This window comes from Sphaerodactylus townsendi, linkage group LG10 (assembly GCF_021028975.2).
Source record: "Sphaerodactylus townsendi isolate TG3544 linkage group LG10, MPM_Stown_v2.3, whole genome shotgun sequence".
Taxonomy (NCBI): Eukaryota; Metazoa; Chordata; class Lepidosauria; order Squamata; family Sphaerodactylidae; genus Sphaerodactylus; species Sphaerodactylus townsendi.
Genome location: NC_059434.1, coordinates 59,880,504 through 59,897,339, shown reverse-complemented (window position 1 = coordinate 59,897,339; position 16,836 = coordinate 59,880,504). Strand labels below are relative to the sequence as shown.

General features: G+C 44.4%; 1 protein-coding gene across 4 annotated transcripts in view; it reads right to left on the bottom strand.

Annotated features, from left to right (window-relative positions):
- PDE5A (phosphodiesterase 5A) overlaps positions 1-15,678 on the bottom strand; it is a 78,840-nt gene extending 63,162 nt beyond the window's left edge. For 2 of the 4 annotated variants that reach the window (XM_048509488.1, XM_048509489.1), the window contains exon 1: positions 15,132-15,678. In XM_048509488.1, coding sequence (XP_048365445.1) covers positions 15,132-15,349 — 218 coding nt within the window. In that variant the 5' untranslated portion in view covers positions 15,350-15,678. Of the gene's footprint in view, positions 1-12,967; positions 13,196-13,309; positions 13,438-15,131 lie in introns of those variants that run through there. The other 2 variants (XM_048509490.1, XM_048509491.1) reach the window with 2 other exon arrangements.
- Positions 15,679-16,836: the final 1,158 nt, after the last annotated feature.

Below are 16,836 nucleotides of genomic sequence, written 5' to 3'. Positions count from 1 at the left end.
GGACATGAGCTTTCATGGAAACTGAAAGACGGATAGAAAAAATTACCAAGCAATACTCAGACTTTTAAGAACTGAGCATTCATCCCTAAGTGCCACTTTGTAGTGATCAGTGGTGGATTTCTCACAACATATGTATAACAGGTTGCAGTCATTATAAGGGAACCTGTTTTCCTTTTCCCCATTTGCTTGTGTGCCCTTCACCCATTCTGACAGCAATTGAAGCCCATGGAAACAATCTGGGTTGCTTTCATGCCTTAGCACGGAGTCACTTCTTTAAAAAAAATCCTGCAACACATGTGCAGCTGTGCAGGCACACAGAAATGAACCCCTGCAGCCATGCCAATTGTCCCACAATACAATTGGCTGTCCTGCGTAACTGCGTATGTGCAACACACAAATGAAAAGAAAAAGGGCACTACACTACATTCCCTGGGCAATGATGAATGTGTTTCTGTAGATCTATATGGCAGCCATACTCACTTCCATGGGGAGAAAACTTGCTTGGGGAACTTTGTACATTGTTGGATGCTCACAGAATCTTCCCACAATGTGCTGGGCAACCTACACAGAATGACAGGTGGGCAGATTCTCCTTGACAGTGGACAGCGCGGAACTTAAAGTGACTGCTTGGAAGGAAGGGAAATAAAGCGCCTCCTACCTGTCATGTTTGTGCAAGAGTGCCTCCAAGCAAAAGTACAGCTAGTTCAGCAATTTTCAAAAATCCTGGGTTGAGGGGAATAAAGCAGGCCAAACTCATTTTGGGAATGGGACCTGTGTGAAGTCGCCCATCAAAAATGGTTTATATAACGTCCTGCCTGTTATATTTGGCCTGTGTGGAATCCATCAGTGCATGCCAGGAGGGGAGAAGATGTTCACAAGAGCTGCTTTATGCCCCTTCCATTTAAATTGATGGACAGTAGATTCAAGACGCATAAGAAATTCAAGGCTTAGACACTGATTTAAATGTATACATTTGCTGCAATGTAGTGATGGCCACACACATTAGACAGCTTCATAGAGGATCTTTTTTATTCAGTAAATTTCAGGTTTTTAAAAACCCAGATATTCTCAGTAAAATCACTTCATTCAGCTTTTGACTATCAACTTTATATTCAGCTTTTTACTAAATTTTTCGGGTTTCTCAAACCCAAATCTGAATATTACCAAATAAAAAAGATTGTCTTCCCCTCACCACACCACCCACCATTTCCCAAGTCCTCTCTGTAGGTGGGAGAGCTTCAACTGAATGCTGGACTCCAGTTCAGAATTCAATAACTCTCCACTCTTCACTGTGGTTTCCTAAGTCTTCATAGACCTAAGAAACTGTGGCAGGGAGAGCTTCAACTGAATGCTGAATTCAACTCCAGCATTCAACTGAAGCTCTCCTTTTCCCACCTCCCAAGTCTAATGTGGACCTGAAAAATGGAAGCAGGGATTAACTTCAACTGAATGCTGTACTCCAGCATTCAGTTGAAGCTCTCCCCCACTCGCCCCGAAAAAGCCAAATTCAATACCAAGGCTATTTGACCCTTGGGAGGGGAGGGGTTATCAGTAAACCAAAAAGCCTATTACCAATGGCTTCTAGCCATGGTACCTAAAGGGAACTTCCACATTCAGAGGCAGTAAACCTCTGAATATCTGCACCAGGAGGCAACATTAGTGGAAGCCTTGCACTTTATGTCCTGTTGTTGGCTGCTGTGCAAAGAAGGATGTTGGTCTAGAACAGACCTGGGCATTATACGGCCCGCGGGCCACATCCGGCCCACCGGATGACCCTGACTGGCCCCCCTGCCTTGCTGGGGAGCGAGGCGTCTTTGAAACCCCCGCAGAAGCTGGTTGCCTTGGCTGCCGGCTTCTGCGGGGCTTTCAAAAGTGCCTCGCCCCCCTGCCTTTTGACCCGGCCCTCCACAATATTTTCTGTTTCTTATGCGGCCCCATGGAAAAAATAATTGCCCACCCCTGGTCTAGAAGATGGACTAAAGATCTGATCCAGCAGAGCTCTTCTTATGCCATGTTTTTAATTTGTTGAAAATTTTTACACAAATGAATATTTACAATATGACTTGGTCCCTGCTGAGTGAACTGACACAGCCTCTTCTACCACTGCATTTTGCCAATTGCATAGACCTAGCTTTAGTGATAAAATCAGAGATCTTGGCTTCCTTGCTGAGTGTTATAACTATCACATTAGTACCGCTAGCTCTATCATTTAAATTATCTCGGTATTCTCTTCCTATTACATGGCTGTGCAGTCCAGCTTTCCAGTTAAGATGTTTGCAATTTTTCAATGTCAGAATTCTGGGTAGAAATTGCATTCAGCCTACTAATGAAATGCTCAGTTTTTTAAAAGTAATATTTAGAGCCTAATTCTAAAACAAGATGCTAATGTTCACTACATAATTAAGATGGATTATAATGATCACAACATCACACAACAGGACATTAGGTCAACGTTCTAATGAGTACATTACATTGATGCAGAAGTGGACAAGTTTTCAGATCAAAGCATTGTTATTTACAATCAAAATCCAAGAGGGCTTCTTTTTTTTTTTTTACAAACTCCAACCTCCCCAAAAATCACACATCAAAAGCTCTAGCTGTATGATACAGTAACTAATGTTTGGCAACCGCAACCACATTCAAAAAAGTTTTTTTTAAATGTGTTTAATTTAAAATAATCTTAAAGAACAGGGATCCGAGTATGGAGATGGTCTTCAACAGATCCAAGCTGCAGTCAGCATTTCTCAGGGAGAAAATGCTTCCTTCTACAGCACTGTCAAACAACATAATTCTCTCCTCTTGCTAGCGTTATTTTTAAATAAGGCAAACAGTGTGATCTGTTTGTTAAAGCGAGAATACCAAAAAAGTACCCTCATGCTAACTTGTTATTCTTGGCTACTTAACAAGCTAACTTGTACAGCTTAACTTTCAGCTATCTAGAGTACAAGAACAGTCTAACCCTATAAGGGATTTCTCATTGTTAATATGGAAAACAGAACAATAAAACCACAGGGATATGAAGGTTAAGGTTACAAAGAAAATATATGGAATTATACTGCTGCTTTTTTTGCCTTCCGATCTCAAGCTTAAAATATCAGAAAAGCAAACAGGACAATTGTTTACTGCTAAAGGGAAAAAATCACATATAATAAGCAAGATAAATCTATTTCATATGTATTTGACAAGACTTTTTCTCTCTTTCAGCAGGATTCCATATGTTGCCTTGGTTTCTCAGCTGATGCATTCCGCTGTACTATTTTCCTCCCCCGCCCCCCAACCGCTATATCATTTGCTTACTGTAGTAACTTCGAACCTTTGCTGTGTTTCCTTTTCTTCTGCCGAACATATTTTCTACATTTCATAATCAATGGACCAACAAAAATGACTTTACAAGCTTATCCTCTATGTTTAAGACAAGTCAACACACACAACAACAAGTAAACACAGAGAGACATAAGTAATTAGCAACCCAATCCCAATCCAGGCTGCCCTCTAAAGCAAAGAGCTTCCCCGCAGCATGGGAAGCCTGACAAAAAGTTCCACAAACTGTTGGCAAAAATCCCCCCAAGGAGATAATGGAGGTATACCATGAAAAATGTGGCATACCTTCAAAGCCAGCTCCATCAGCACATGGGGGCTGGGTGGTAGGTGGAAGATGACTAAAGTTGACTCCATACCCTGGCCAACCTCCAAAATGCCCCCAGCTATATCGGTACAGCTTTCTGTGTCAACGGGCCTGGAGAAGGATGGCAACTTCTGGGCCAGACACTGCAGAACCATGCAGCACCTGCTCCCTGGGTAACTTACCTCTCTGCAGGTGCATTTGCCCCTTGTGCCACTGAGGTGAGTCCCCTTGCTGGTGCAGGGCTGAACGAGCTCCAGAGATGGGGCGACCTCTCCTCTGGATTTTGCTGTAAAACCTACCAGGGTCCTCACACCACAACCAGCTATGATAGAGGGCTTTATTTTTAATAATAAGAGGGTGAGAAATATTTGGCACTCAAAAGGCTTTTTGAAATGCAACTTTAAAATAGTTTTATTTGTCTCTTTGCATGGGATTTAAAAGTCAGGTTAGCAATTCTTCATAACAGGAAATGAAGACTGTAACAGAATAACAGAACTGGCCAGTATGAGATGGTTACGTTCAAATGATGTATTGTACTTCCAAATATATCAAAGCGGTTCACATACAAGTGTTTAAACTTTATTTTCTGTTGAGAGGATTTTCTCTTTGCAGTCCCTGCTTTGTTTCTTACACTTAAACTTCTTTTACACTTTCTTAAACTGAAGCTTCTTAAACTTCTTTTACACTTTCTTAAACTTAAGTTTTGCACAGTGGTTGTTCACTTGTAGGAATTAGAAACATTAACATACTGTCCCACTTTCTCTCTCCAACTGGGCTCAACTCACTCTATTCACTAGAGATATTTCCCATAAAACTCTTAGGAATCACTCTATAAACCTTAGAGCTATTTTCCTTATATAACTGGTTATGTATCCTGTCATGATCCCAAAAACCGAAATGTCTTCCTTTTCACTCCAGAGAAGAAACTTTCACCAGACAGCTTACAGCTTCCACAGCTGTTTCCAAGCCCTGACTGTTCTGCCTCAGTCAACTGTCTGTTCTTAACTGTCAAAGTTCTAACTGCCACTCTCAGAATTCTATTTGAAGGGAGCAAAAGAAGACTTGCAGACAACACCTAGGAAAGGCCTGTGGAAACTTTACAGAAGAAGTCTGCGACAGATAGCTCCAGACCTAAATGTGGTTCAATATGGAACCACTTGACTCTTTTAAAAACAACATATCTTTAACTAAAAGTACATTGGAGGGGCAGGCTAGAATAACAAGTGAAGGGAATGGCATGCAAAGGTTTTCATGGGACTAAAGGGCTTCTTAGAGATACTTTACAAAAAGGGGAATAGTAGAGGTGAACTGTATGAACTGTACACAGATTTTTGCCTAAGCCTGATCATGTCAGATATCAGAAACTAAGCAGGGTCAGTTCTGGCTAGAGCCAGTGTGGTGTAGTGGTTAAGAGAGTGGACTCTAATCTGGAGAAGCACGTTTGACTGCCCACTCCTCCACAGGAAGCCTGCTGGGTGTCCTTGGGCCAGTCACAGTTCTCTCAGAATTCTCTCACCCCCACCTACCGCACAAGGTGTCCATTGTAGGGAGAGTTTGTAAGTTGCTTTGATACGCCTTACGCTTGAGAAAAGTGGGGTATAAATCCAAACTCTTCTCTTCTACTTGGGTGGGAGACCATCAGGGAATACCTGGGTCACTATGCAAAGGAAGGCAATGGCACACCACCTCCGTTAGTCTCTTTCCTTGAAAATTTTACTGGGCCACCACAAGTCAGTGACTTGATAGTACTTTAACAAACCCTAAGAGCCCAATCCAAAGCCCCAAGCAGCCAGGGATAGTGCCGCAGCCCCTACTGCACCACCTCCAAGGGGTGTTCAGGTGGCTCAGGAAAGTGCCAAAAAGACAAAAAAAACCCCAGCCACTGAAGAACCCCGCCTTTGCCTTAAATGGACTCATGCCACCCTAAGTCCAACTCCCCCAGCAACACGATACCTAGGTGGAAGGACTTCTGGGAGCCAACTAAGGTTGATTCCACCCTGGGGAACGTCCCCAGAATGCCCCCGGCTACACCAGCATATTGTCCCATGCCAATGAGGCTGGGAAATGATGGCCACTTCTGGGGGTCAGGCGCCACAGAGCCACATGGCTCTTAACCACCAGTGCATCTGCCAGCGCATTTGCCCCTTGCCCTGGTGAGGTGAGCACCCGCAGTGTCACAAGGCTGCACCAACTCCAGAAGCAAGTTCTGCCCCACAGGGATTCCTATGATCCTGAATTATTACATTACTAGTTCTCATGTTTGCTTGAGTGCATTATAACAGTATGTTAAGCGGCTCAAACCTAAAACACATTTTAAACATTATCTGTCATTTCCTATATCATAGCACTCATGGAATATTGCACGGCACTGTATGCCATATTTTCAAATATCATGCTTGCAATACTGCTCCTTTCAAGCTACTCCTTCATTTGGGTTGACATTTGCTTGTTTTTTCTGATTAGGAAGAAATTTTTAAAATCTAGATCTTTCTGAGCTGTGGTTCATGCAACCACTCAGTTCCAAACTGTATACCTGTGAATATGGCATGTCACTTATAATGGGACCAGGAATCAATACAATCTACAAAATTCTAAAACAGAGGTGTGTATCTTCCTTATGTGACATAGTAGGGCTGCCAAAGCCAGATTGGGAGATTTAGGGATGGAGCCAGGGGGCAGGGTTTGGAACAAAGAGGAACCTCAGTGAAATATAATACCATAGAGTCCATGCTCCAAAGCAGTTTTTTTCTGTAGCAAAAATGAAACCTGTTGTAGAGATCAGTTGTAATACCGGGAGATCTCCAAAACCCAGCTGGAGTTTAGAAACCCTACTACCTACCCTGGCAGAATAGGCTTCAGTAGAGTGTTTATGTATTCCCTCATCAAAAGAAGTTCAAACATCATAAGTGAATACAAATCCTGCATAGAGGCAGAAAAATTATTTCCAGAATTTCTGACTAATCTGTCTATCAAAATCAATTTGTTAACTTAAGCACAGAGGTGCGATGAATATCAGTGACATCACTTGATGCAGTGTTTTCTCTGCGGCAAAGGGATGTCAGCTGATATTCACAGCATCTCTGTACTCCCACACAGTGTTGAGCATCTATTTTAGGAGCTAAGGTGAGAAACACTTAACTGTTGAATGAACTCTTAATTAAATAGTTAAATGCTTTCAGTAGAGAATCTTTGGCTTACCTCTCATCCAACCAATTATTTATATTTACAAATATGAGTAGAAGTGAAGAAAGTCATCATCTAAAGACCCACATTAAACAAGGTTAAAAAAGGTTCCAGCCACTATTACATCCACTGTTCCACAATGACTAACAAAAGGACAAAATATGTACCGTATATACTCATGTATAAGTCGAATTTTTCAGCACATTTTTAATGCTGAAAAAGCTCCCCTCGACTTATACGAGGGTCATTACATTTTTGTGTGTGTTTTTACTTTGCTGGCCAGCAGGGGGCAGTTTTTATGCTAGAGCAGGGGTAGGGAACCTGCGGCTCTCCAGATGTTCAGGAACTACAATTCCCATCAGCCCCTACCAGCATGGCCAATTGGCCATGCTGACAGAGGCTGATGGGAATTGTAGTTCCTGAACATCTGGAGAGCCGCAGGTTCCCTACCCCTGTGCTAGAGGCACCAAAATTTCAGGGTACCCTCAGAAGACTCTCCTGATGATACCAGCCAAGTTTGGTAAAGTTTGGTTCAGGGGGTCCAAAGTTATGGACCCCCAAAGGAGGTGCCCCCATTCCCCATTGTTTTCAATGGGAGCTATTAGTAGATGGGGCTACCCTTTTGAGGGTCCATAACTTTGGACCCTCTGAACCAAACTTCACCAAACCTGGCTGATCTCATCAGGAGAGTCTATTTATGATACCAGCCAGGTTTGGTGAAGTTTGGGTCAGGGGATCCAAAGTTACTGACCCCAAAGGGGATGCCCCATCCCCCATTGTTTAAAATGGAAGCTAATATTAGATTTTTCATTTCTGATAATATCCCTCTTAAAATCTAAGTTGGGTTACATTTGGACACACAGATGATGATGAGGAATCCAGTTTTGAAGGATTTTAACTCTTGTGTTTTAGCTTGGTTGCTGGTTGAGCTAAGGTTTTTGTACTTTTAAAGTTATTGTTGATACCATATTGTTCTTGTTGATCCTCTTTTCCACTTACAGAGCCAGTTTACTGTTTTTCTTTGAAATAAATATTCAAAAACATTTAACCTTCTGATGCCTCAATTGATGCTGCATTTCCCACCCTCGACTTATACGCGAGTCAATAAGTTTTCCCAGTTTTTTGTGGTAAAATTAGGTGCCTCGACTTATATGCGGGTCGACTTATACACGAGTATATACGGTACTTGTCTTTTTAAATCAGCCTTCTGCAATAGGACTTTCTCCAGCACACTATCACCCACATCCAAGATAAATAAATAAATAAAATGTGAAACATTAAAAACTAGCTCTGCTGACCAAAGAAAAATGCATGCATGCTACAACTTTCAAAGATATCTTTATCACTTATAAAAAGAAAGGAGGATTCAAAGAACATTTAAACACTCCTAAGAATTTTGTTATGCAAGGTCATTTTCAAAACTTCACAAATCACCCATTCACATGTTTGTATGTGTGTATAGGTATTAGGCATGGTTCTGCCTAGGATTTATGTTCATGGATAAAGTCAAGAGTTGAACTAATCAGCTGACACAATGTGACCCAAACATTTTTTTTCCAACTGTGTATTCAATACAGTGCTGCATAGGAACAACAACTTGTGCACATGTCTAAAGCCTGGGAGGATCACACCAAGAATGTTTATCTAGTCTGAACTTCAATACATCTCTGATGTAAATAAAATGCAGTCTTTTCAGAGGAACAACTTAAATGCACTGGAACAGAAAATTATATGACAATATAGAGGAAAAGCTTAGAATGCTACAATACAACATCTCAGTTCAGAAATTAAGATTTTTTTTTCCGGCAATAATAAATCTGTAATGTGAAGATCATGCCATGGAAATACAGACAGCCCAATCCTCAGCCCAAGGTGGCTGTGGATGGCATTGCTGTGGCACCACCCCAGTCTCCAGAGGGCTTTCCAGTGCACAGTGAGGCAGGAAAACCCAAAAAGACTTTGTTGCTGGAAAGCCCTCCACAGGACATAATGGACTTATGCCACCCAAAAGTCCAAGACCTGGCTCCATCCCTGGGAATGTCCCAGCCTGCCCCCCCCCCCCCGCTGGAGTCCAGTTGGGATGCCAGCACAGCTCCCCAGTACCCCAGACTTTCAGGTTTTGCCACCGTGGAACTGAGGGGCTTCAGGCCACCAGCACCTTTGCCTCCTTCACCAGCAGGAGTACCCCTTGCACCAGCAGAGGGGTCAAATGCATCAGCACAGCCCCATGCTGGCTCCACAAAAAGAGTCAACCCCTCTAATAAGACTGCACTGTTAATACTGTAAATTAAGGATGGCATCCTTTCTATGTTTATTCAGGAGAAACTCTCTCAGAATGCTTCCAGGTAAGCTTGTACAGAACCTTGCTTCATGACAGTTCAACTAAATCACTTTAAGTTATTATGTAGACATATATATTGTGACAACCTTAGAAGTTATTCTGAATTTGCATGAAGTTAATTAAAAAGTACAGCATGTACAGACGGTAGGTACCAAGATATTACTGTGAATAATAACCAGGATGATGCTCTTTGCAGACACTTCAAGCCTGTGCTAGTCCTTTGATATGCAAGTAAATTAACAGGAAACCAATGAAGCTCTCTATAGCTGACTACAAGAGTCAGGAATGGATCCGCTATGAGCTCTGAATGTCAAGGAAAGCACTGAAGAAGTCATCAACTTGACTTACCATTCTTGTACTACATCTGCTTAGTTAGTGTGCCACACCTGCAAGTCCTTATATATATATATATTTGCAATATAAGGAACTATTTGCATAAGTACACAGACTGATGCAATGAAGCCCCTACAGTGCTGGGCTGGACTGTTACAAAATTAACCTTCCCAGCAACTCATCCAAGCCTCATCATTTGACTTTTATATGTATGCCGTTAGCAGAATATGGGACACAATGATTCACATAAGCCATCAGTGCAGCTAATCAACACGGGACTCAGAAATCAATGCTGCCTGATTATGCAAGTTGCTAAGCATACTCAGAACATTTTTGGGAGTGCAGTCCCAATAGGCTTAAAGGGTGCTGCTCATCTTAGGGTTGCATTATGGGTGTCTTATAGTGAATCCTAAGAACACTTTTCAGGAAGTAAGCACAATGAAATAACATGGGACCTACTTCTGAGTAGACGGGCTCAGTATTAGTCCCTGAGTAGACCTATCTAGGATTGCACTGTTCCGATACTATGCAAAATGAGATGCATTGATTAAAACTCTCAAACTGGAATCTCAAACTAGAATTACAGAGTTCAGTATGAAAGTACTGATTGCTACTGTTTAGATTACGTAACCACACTTTTAATTTACAAGCAGATATATAAAAGTACTAAAAATGTTACATGGTGAGATGAGGCTGTTTCCAAACAAGCTTTAAAATTACCAGCAGAAAACATCCATTTATATCTGGAATATGGTATTGCAATTCGTCAAAATCTCATCCCACTGCAAATTTTGGGGATTTCTTGGGAGTATACAGATAATCGTGTGTTGCCAACTGTTAATATTAATGGCTCTCTATATTTGTTGTGCAGTCCTTTCGGTTTCTATGACTGCGTTCTTATGGACAGATACACAGAAGCAAGTTCCATGAGAAGTGTTGTGCATAAACATGAATGGGATCAGAATGTAAGGGAAGAAGGTTTTCCAGACAAACTGCTATTTCTTGAAATTAGTTTGAGTAGTGCATCCCTGCCAGTCAAACAAAACCATCCAAGACAAGAATCCGCCAGTACTGTACACATAGGGAATATACGCAGATGTATCAGTGCATCAGCATGCTATGATCAGTGACGCTATATACATAAAATAAGTGAGATTGGGGTGATGGTCCCTCATGAATGTGATATTAACCCAGATTAATAATATAATCAACTATATTTTTAAAAACTAAAGTACTGGTGTAAGCACAGAAGGAAAGGAGTGAAAGTAAGAAGGAAATAGAAAGTGAGAGAAAGTGAGAGAAAGAGAGAAAAAGAGAAAAAGGAAATGATTTTAGATTTACCAGAAGGTTATTTCTTCCTTCTCCCCATTATTTAGGAAAATAATGGAGAGAAAAAGATTCTGGCAGAAATACAGCTTAAAGTCATTTCACAGAATCATGAAAAAGTGTCTTTGTTAAGAAAAAGCATTCAATGTTCCTACATTCCAGAAAAAGATACATCTTATGCTTGTGTGAAAAGACAAAGCTCATGAAAATAATGTCTTCAACTAAAAACATATCTAAAGCGCAGACCCAGAAAATAGAAAATAGAAATAAAGCATTTAAATGATTATTTCAACTGAAGTATACTTATATGTAACTTAAGCAAGTTTTCTTGAAGACATTTTAGCATTAAGAATTATGGCTCAGAAATAGCAAAAGGTACTTTGCTTTCCAAAACAGCCCCTGTTGTCTCTTCCCACATTCCAAAGAAAAGATACTTTTACTTAGCAATGAGCTGAGAAAGTGTGTGTGTAGAGCAGGGGTAGGGAACCTGCGGCTCGAGAGCCGCATGTGGCTCTTCTGCCCTTGCACTGTGGCTCCACGAGCCACCGGCCCCATCCTTGCCCGCCCTGCAGGTAGCCGGGCGGGCGCACCAACTGCCTGCAGCCGGCTGGGCCGCACCGCGGGCTTCCCCTCTCACCTGCCCCGTTGGAGCGGGGCGGGTGCTTTCCCGGTGGCCGGCGAGGTCGAGCCGCTGGCCCCATCCTTGCCCGTCCTGCAGGCAGCAGGGTGGACGCATCCATGCGCTTCTCAGAATGAGCGGAGTAAAAGGTTAAAAAATCCAATATATACAGTGTTATCTTTATTTTAAATGTCAAAAATTATTTGCGGCTCCAAGTGTTTTCTTTCCCCATGGAAAACAGGTCCAAATGGCTCTTTGAGTGTTAAAGGTTCCCTACCCCTGGTGTAGAGGAAAATAACTGACCAAGCAGAATTAAAGCAAAGAAAGAGAGTCAAGCCACGTGAGAAACTATATTCTTAAGAATGCTATTTAACAATGTATCGCCATGATTAACAATGATGGGAATATTGAAACGTCATGAATTGACAGAGTTTGGCTTTGCAACATTTATGATGCATCAGCTGTCTTTATCCTATAAGAACTGTGACTTTTGTATACTCAGCACGACTCCTCTGATTCTAAAACAGACCCTCTGAGGGTCCGGAATAAAAATTATTTATTTAATAAGTCCTTGTTGGCTCAAGCTTATTAGCTAACTATTAGTAAACACGTTACTCTGTGGTAACACTGGGGCTATCTACAACTGTCGATAAAATAATATCAAATTATGAGTACGCATTTGGACTACTATCATAACAAGTGTTATAAAGTGTTTTAAAGTAAAAGTTATATAAAGCAAACCAAAGGGATTTTTATGCATTTGCATGGTCAAAAAAGTAAACAACGCATAATTCTTTGCTTATTAAAAATTCAGATGATGAATCAATTAAGCAGCTAATTTAATTTAAATCAGATTGCCAGAACCTTAATACAAGAGCTACTGAAGGGAGATGGTTTCCACTTCAACAGAAATAATCATGTTGTTAGGAGGAAAAGTAATTTAACATTTTTCTATTCTCTTTTACAGTAATATATACAAATCAAAACGTACTTTAAACAAAAAGTGGGTGCATCCTTAACTCTCAGCCTCGTTCATTAAAAATTATTCTTGCCAACTAAGATTGGCCCTCAGAATCTTAACAACTAAACTTTACTTACAATACAATTTAGAGCTCACTGATCCAGTTATTATGCACATACTGCCTAGTAGATTAATAATATAGGCACTATAGGTACTAAGATTCACATGAACAGTGTGTATATTCACCACATACTGCACACTCATGAAACTTTTGGGCGCATTTTTTATTGGCCCTCATTGCATGCAAATAAATGAAGTGACTAGTCCTTCTACTGCATAAATTAGACTAAATCCCGCTCATTTCAGGCGCCCAGCATTGCAGGTAGTATAACCAATCGAGGGCCATAGCGGCTGTTCAGGTTTCTGTTAAGATCTAGGGGCGAGCCCTGTCCCAGCCTCGTTGAGAAGGGAACAGCCGGCGGAGGCGGAAAGGGCCCTTGCCAGCCACAGATGGTCTCCAGGAAGGCGGTGACCCGGGCAACCTGCGAGTCAATAATTAATGGGAACCTCTCGTCTTACCGCACCGTCCTAGGCGGAGAGGCACAGCCGCGTCCAGCTCATTCAAACCCCATCAATCTCGACAAGTACCCTGCGGGGGGTAGGGCGCGGTGGGGGTGCGAGCAGCCGAGCAGCAGATGGCAAAAGCCCTGGCAGAGCACAGCAGGAGGCGATCCCTGCGGCGCTCAGAGGGAAACCAGGGCGACTTCCCAGCAAAGCCCACCAAGAGCTTGGGAGACGGTTCGCCCGCCGCATCGTCCCCGCTTTGTTTATAAGGGAACTCTTCAAAATGGAAACCCGACGCCACTCCTAAAAATAGCGGGCCGCGGGGAGCAAATTCTCGGCGCGAAAGAAGCAGAGTACCTCGTTTTGTCTCCAAAAGGCAGCATGTCAAACTAGCGATGAGACACTCCAGGCGAGCTCCTTTGATCTCCACATTGGACCGCTGGGGAGTACTTTCCCTTCTTTCCCCCCTACCCACACCCCACCCTTGGAAAATAAATTCCCGGGAAAAACTTCTTGCCCTGGCGGGGCTGCCTACAGTTGCGGGCGGCTCAGCGCTGCCTCCTGGCGGAGAAGGGCGCTCGCGGGATAGAGAGGCTGGGTGGACAAGAGGCTTCCCAGGCGCGCAGCATCGCAGGCGCGCCACTCACTCCTCGCCCCACTGCCGGATCGCGGTTCTCGCTCCCACGAGTTCCAATCCATAGGGATGTGGGCAAGCTACGGGAGAAGCGCATCGCCCCCTGGGTCTTAATCCACCCACATCGCTCCTCTGAAACACCCTGACCTCTAGCCTTTCCCATTTATCTGCAACTGCCCCATTGCATCCATTAAGTTATATTGCAGGGGCAATCTCCACTTACTTTTGCTGTATTCTTGAGCCACAGAGCTTTGAAGGTGGGTTACCTGGAGGTAATCTAATCCAACCCCAAGTTTTTCCCTTTGTACTCAAATCCCAGATAGTTCCACCGGAAGATCACACTGTCCTATAACTTCTTTTTTCTTTTTTACTCCAGAAATTTCTCCTGTGTTCTCCCACAGCTCCCCACTACTGGTGGCAGTTCGTAGTCAGTGAACTCCCTAATCGCTTTCTAGCAGTGAAAAGTGCAAGAAATAGTGGAATTTTCCATAGAAGTGTGCTGTATGGGAATACCGTTAAGAAGCAAGAAAGGATTACTTGTGCTGATTTAAGTGATCTGGAGGAACTGTTGCAAAAATCAGACATGCCCCTGGTCCTATTCCTAGTTGCTGGGAAGTTCAAATACAAGCAAGTGTGGATTGGATTAACAGCCCCTGAAGTGACAGCTATGTCTTCCGCAGCTTGGGAGCACAGGCCTTCCTCTCAAATAATTATGCCCAAGGCCACACTTTGCTATACAACCGGATGCCAGCCTGCAGATGGGATCTGAGGATTACCCAAAATTACAGCGGATCTCCAAACTACAGAAATCAGTTCCCCTGGAGGAAACAGATGCTTTGGAGGGTGGGTGGACGGTGGACCCTATGGCATTGTACCTGCTGAGGTCCTTGTCCCCCTCAGACTTCATCCCCAAATCTCCAGGGGTTTCCCTACATGCACCTTGCAATCAGAACCTCACTGAGCTTCGATGACAGTTGCTCCACAAAAGTTTACACTCTCGCAGAAGGAACAAATCTCATCAAATCCAAGAAATCAACATGCAATCCTCAGAGGGTCGGGAACTTAAAGAAGGCAGATGTGTTACATTGAGTTCAGTATTTTTTTTCACAACGAGGGTATTAACAAGCACCGTAAATAAAAGTTATACTGTTGTCTCCAGTAAGAGAGTTGAGCTCGACTGCTTTAAGAGGGAATGCATCGTCTCTGAATGTATTCCTTGGTCAATGCACTCTCTCACAAGGCGCTGCAGAGTCAAGTCGCGCTCAGTCCCAGCAGCCAACGGCGAAAGATCTTAGCCGGAACGTGGGCCAAGGCTGGCAACCGACGGCGCGCTTTGCACCGCAGAGAAGCCCCAGAGAATCATTGGCCTGGGAAGTTCGGGCAGCAACACTGAGCTGCTGTTTGTTTGCTGCTTTCCGTCTCGCAGGGGACGAAAGCCAAGTTTGCTGTTTCTTTAGGTCCCCCCTCCCTGCTTAAAAGCTCCTCCCGTCCAAGCTCCCCTGCAGGCGAGAAGGAGGGTGGTCTGTCCCTCAAGGTTGCTCTTACCTTGTGGCTTTCTTAACAAAGTAAGAGCGGGCAAAGTCCCCGTGATCATCCAGCCACGCTTCCACCGCTTCCTCCTGCAGCTGCTGGGGGTGGCAGCTGCCGTCCATGGTCTGATCTTCCCGCTCGCCCCCCGGGCCGGCGGCGGCTGCGACTCCCCGCCTGCCACTCCTCTTGGGTCTGTTTGCTGTTGACTTCACCTCCTGACCCCGCGCCCTCATCCAATGCCGCCCGGGAAAGACTTTCGTCCGCGGCCGCCGAGGCTGGATCCTGGCGCCGGACCAGCCCTGCCCGCCGTCCCCCGGGGTGGTCCTTCTGCTCCAGGGGCTCCCAGGTGTCCGTCCGGCCAAACGCCAGCGCCACGCCTCCCCGCTGCCTGGGGTGAGCCGACCCTGCCGGGACCAGCCCCCAAGGTACCACCCGGCTCCACCTCTCGCTCGGTGCCTGCTTCAGGGAGGGACTCTTCGCGCCGCTCCCCCCAAAAGTCCACGCGGCGCTACGATTGCGGGCGGCAAGGCAAACCTCTTCCCGACCCTAATGTTGGCCGCTTCCCTTCCGGGCTCTCGTTACCCCTCGGCGAGGCCAGTCTCATTCATTTCAAGGGAGGGGGCTGTTAGAGACCCGAAAGGACGGGGCGTGGTTTCCGGGTCTCTTGACAGCACGTGCAGACAGTGTAGACCGCGGGCGTTTTCACTTTCAGGCTTAGCACCTTTGAACCTCCCTGGTGGTGTGTGTGTGTGTGCGCGCGCGGGCTCTAATCGGGCATGTGCATTTGTAATCAGCCGGTGTAATCTTTACCTGCTGTGCTGGGCATTTAAACGCAGGCAAGCCGACCAAACTTCATCGGTGGGTGCAAGCGCCCTAACCTACATTTGAGCATTTCTTATGTTTATTTGCAGACAAATGAGAATGTTTGGAAAAAGAAGAAAGCCAGAATTATGGTCTAGCCAATGCACATCTTACCTTTGAACTACAGAAAAGGGTGCAAAACCTGGTTTAAAACTCATCCATTAAAAGATTGCAGACTGCTGGGGTTCTGAAATGTGGGATGTAAGAAAAAGGACGCTGAAAATGCGTCCCATTTCCTGACTGCTGAACAATCAAAGCAGGTGGTTCCTCCGGAGCGAGCTTGCCCCTATGCGGCCTCTCTAGGAATGAAGGTGTAACAGGATGCTGCCCTGCCCCTGGAGGGGAAATCAGCCACTCAGATCTCCATGTGTTATCTGGCTCATGAGCATGGTGCCTTTGTATGGAGAAGAAGAGTTTGGATTTATTCCCCACCTTTCTCTCCTGTAAGGAGACTCAAAATGGCTTACAAACTCCTTTCCCTTCCTCTCTCCATAACAGACACCTTGTGAGGTAGGTGGGGCTGAGAAAGTTCCAAAGAACTGTGACTACTAGCCCAGGGTCACCCAGCAGGAATCTAAGAGTGCAGAAACACATCTGATTCACCAGGTAAGCCTCTGCCACTCAGGGGGAGGAGTGGGGAATCAAACCCAGTTCTCCAGATTAGAATCCACCTGCTGTTAACCACTACACCATACTGGCTCTCTCCCCATGATCCCTCCCCATGACTGACAGCATTGAGAAAGCAGCATACCTGATCAGAGGGAGTGAGTGTATATGTGGATCCTGGTTCTGCACATAGGTCCTATGCTCATGAGCCATGCAAAATAGGGGTGCAGCCAATACATTTCCATTTGCTATC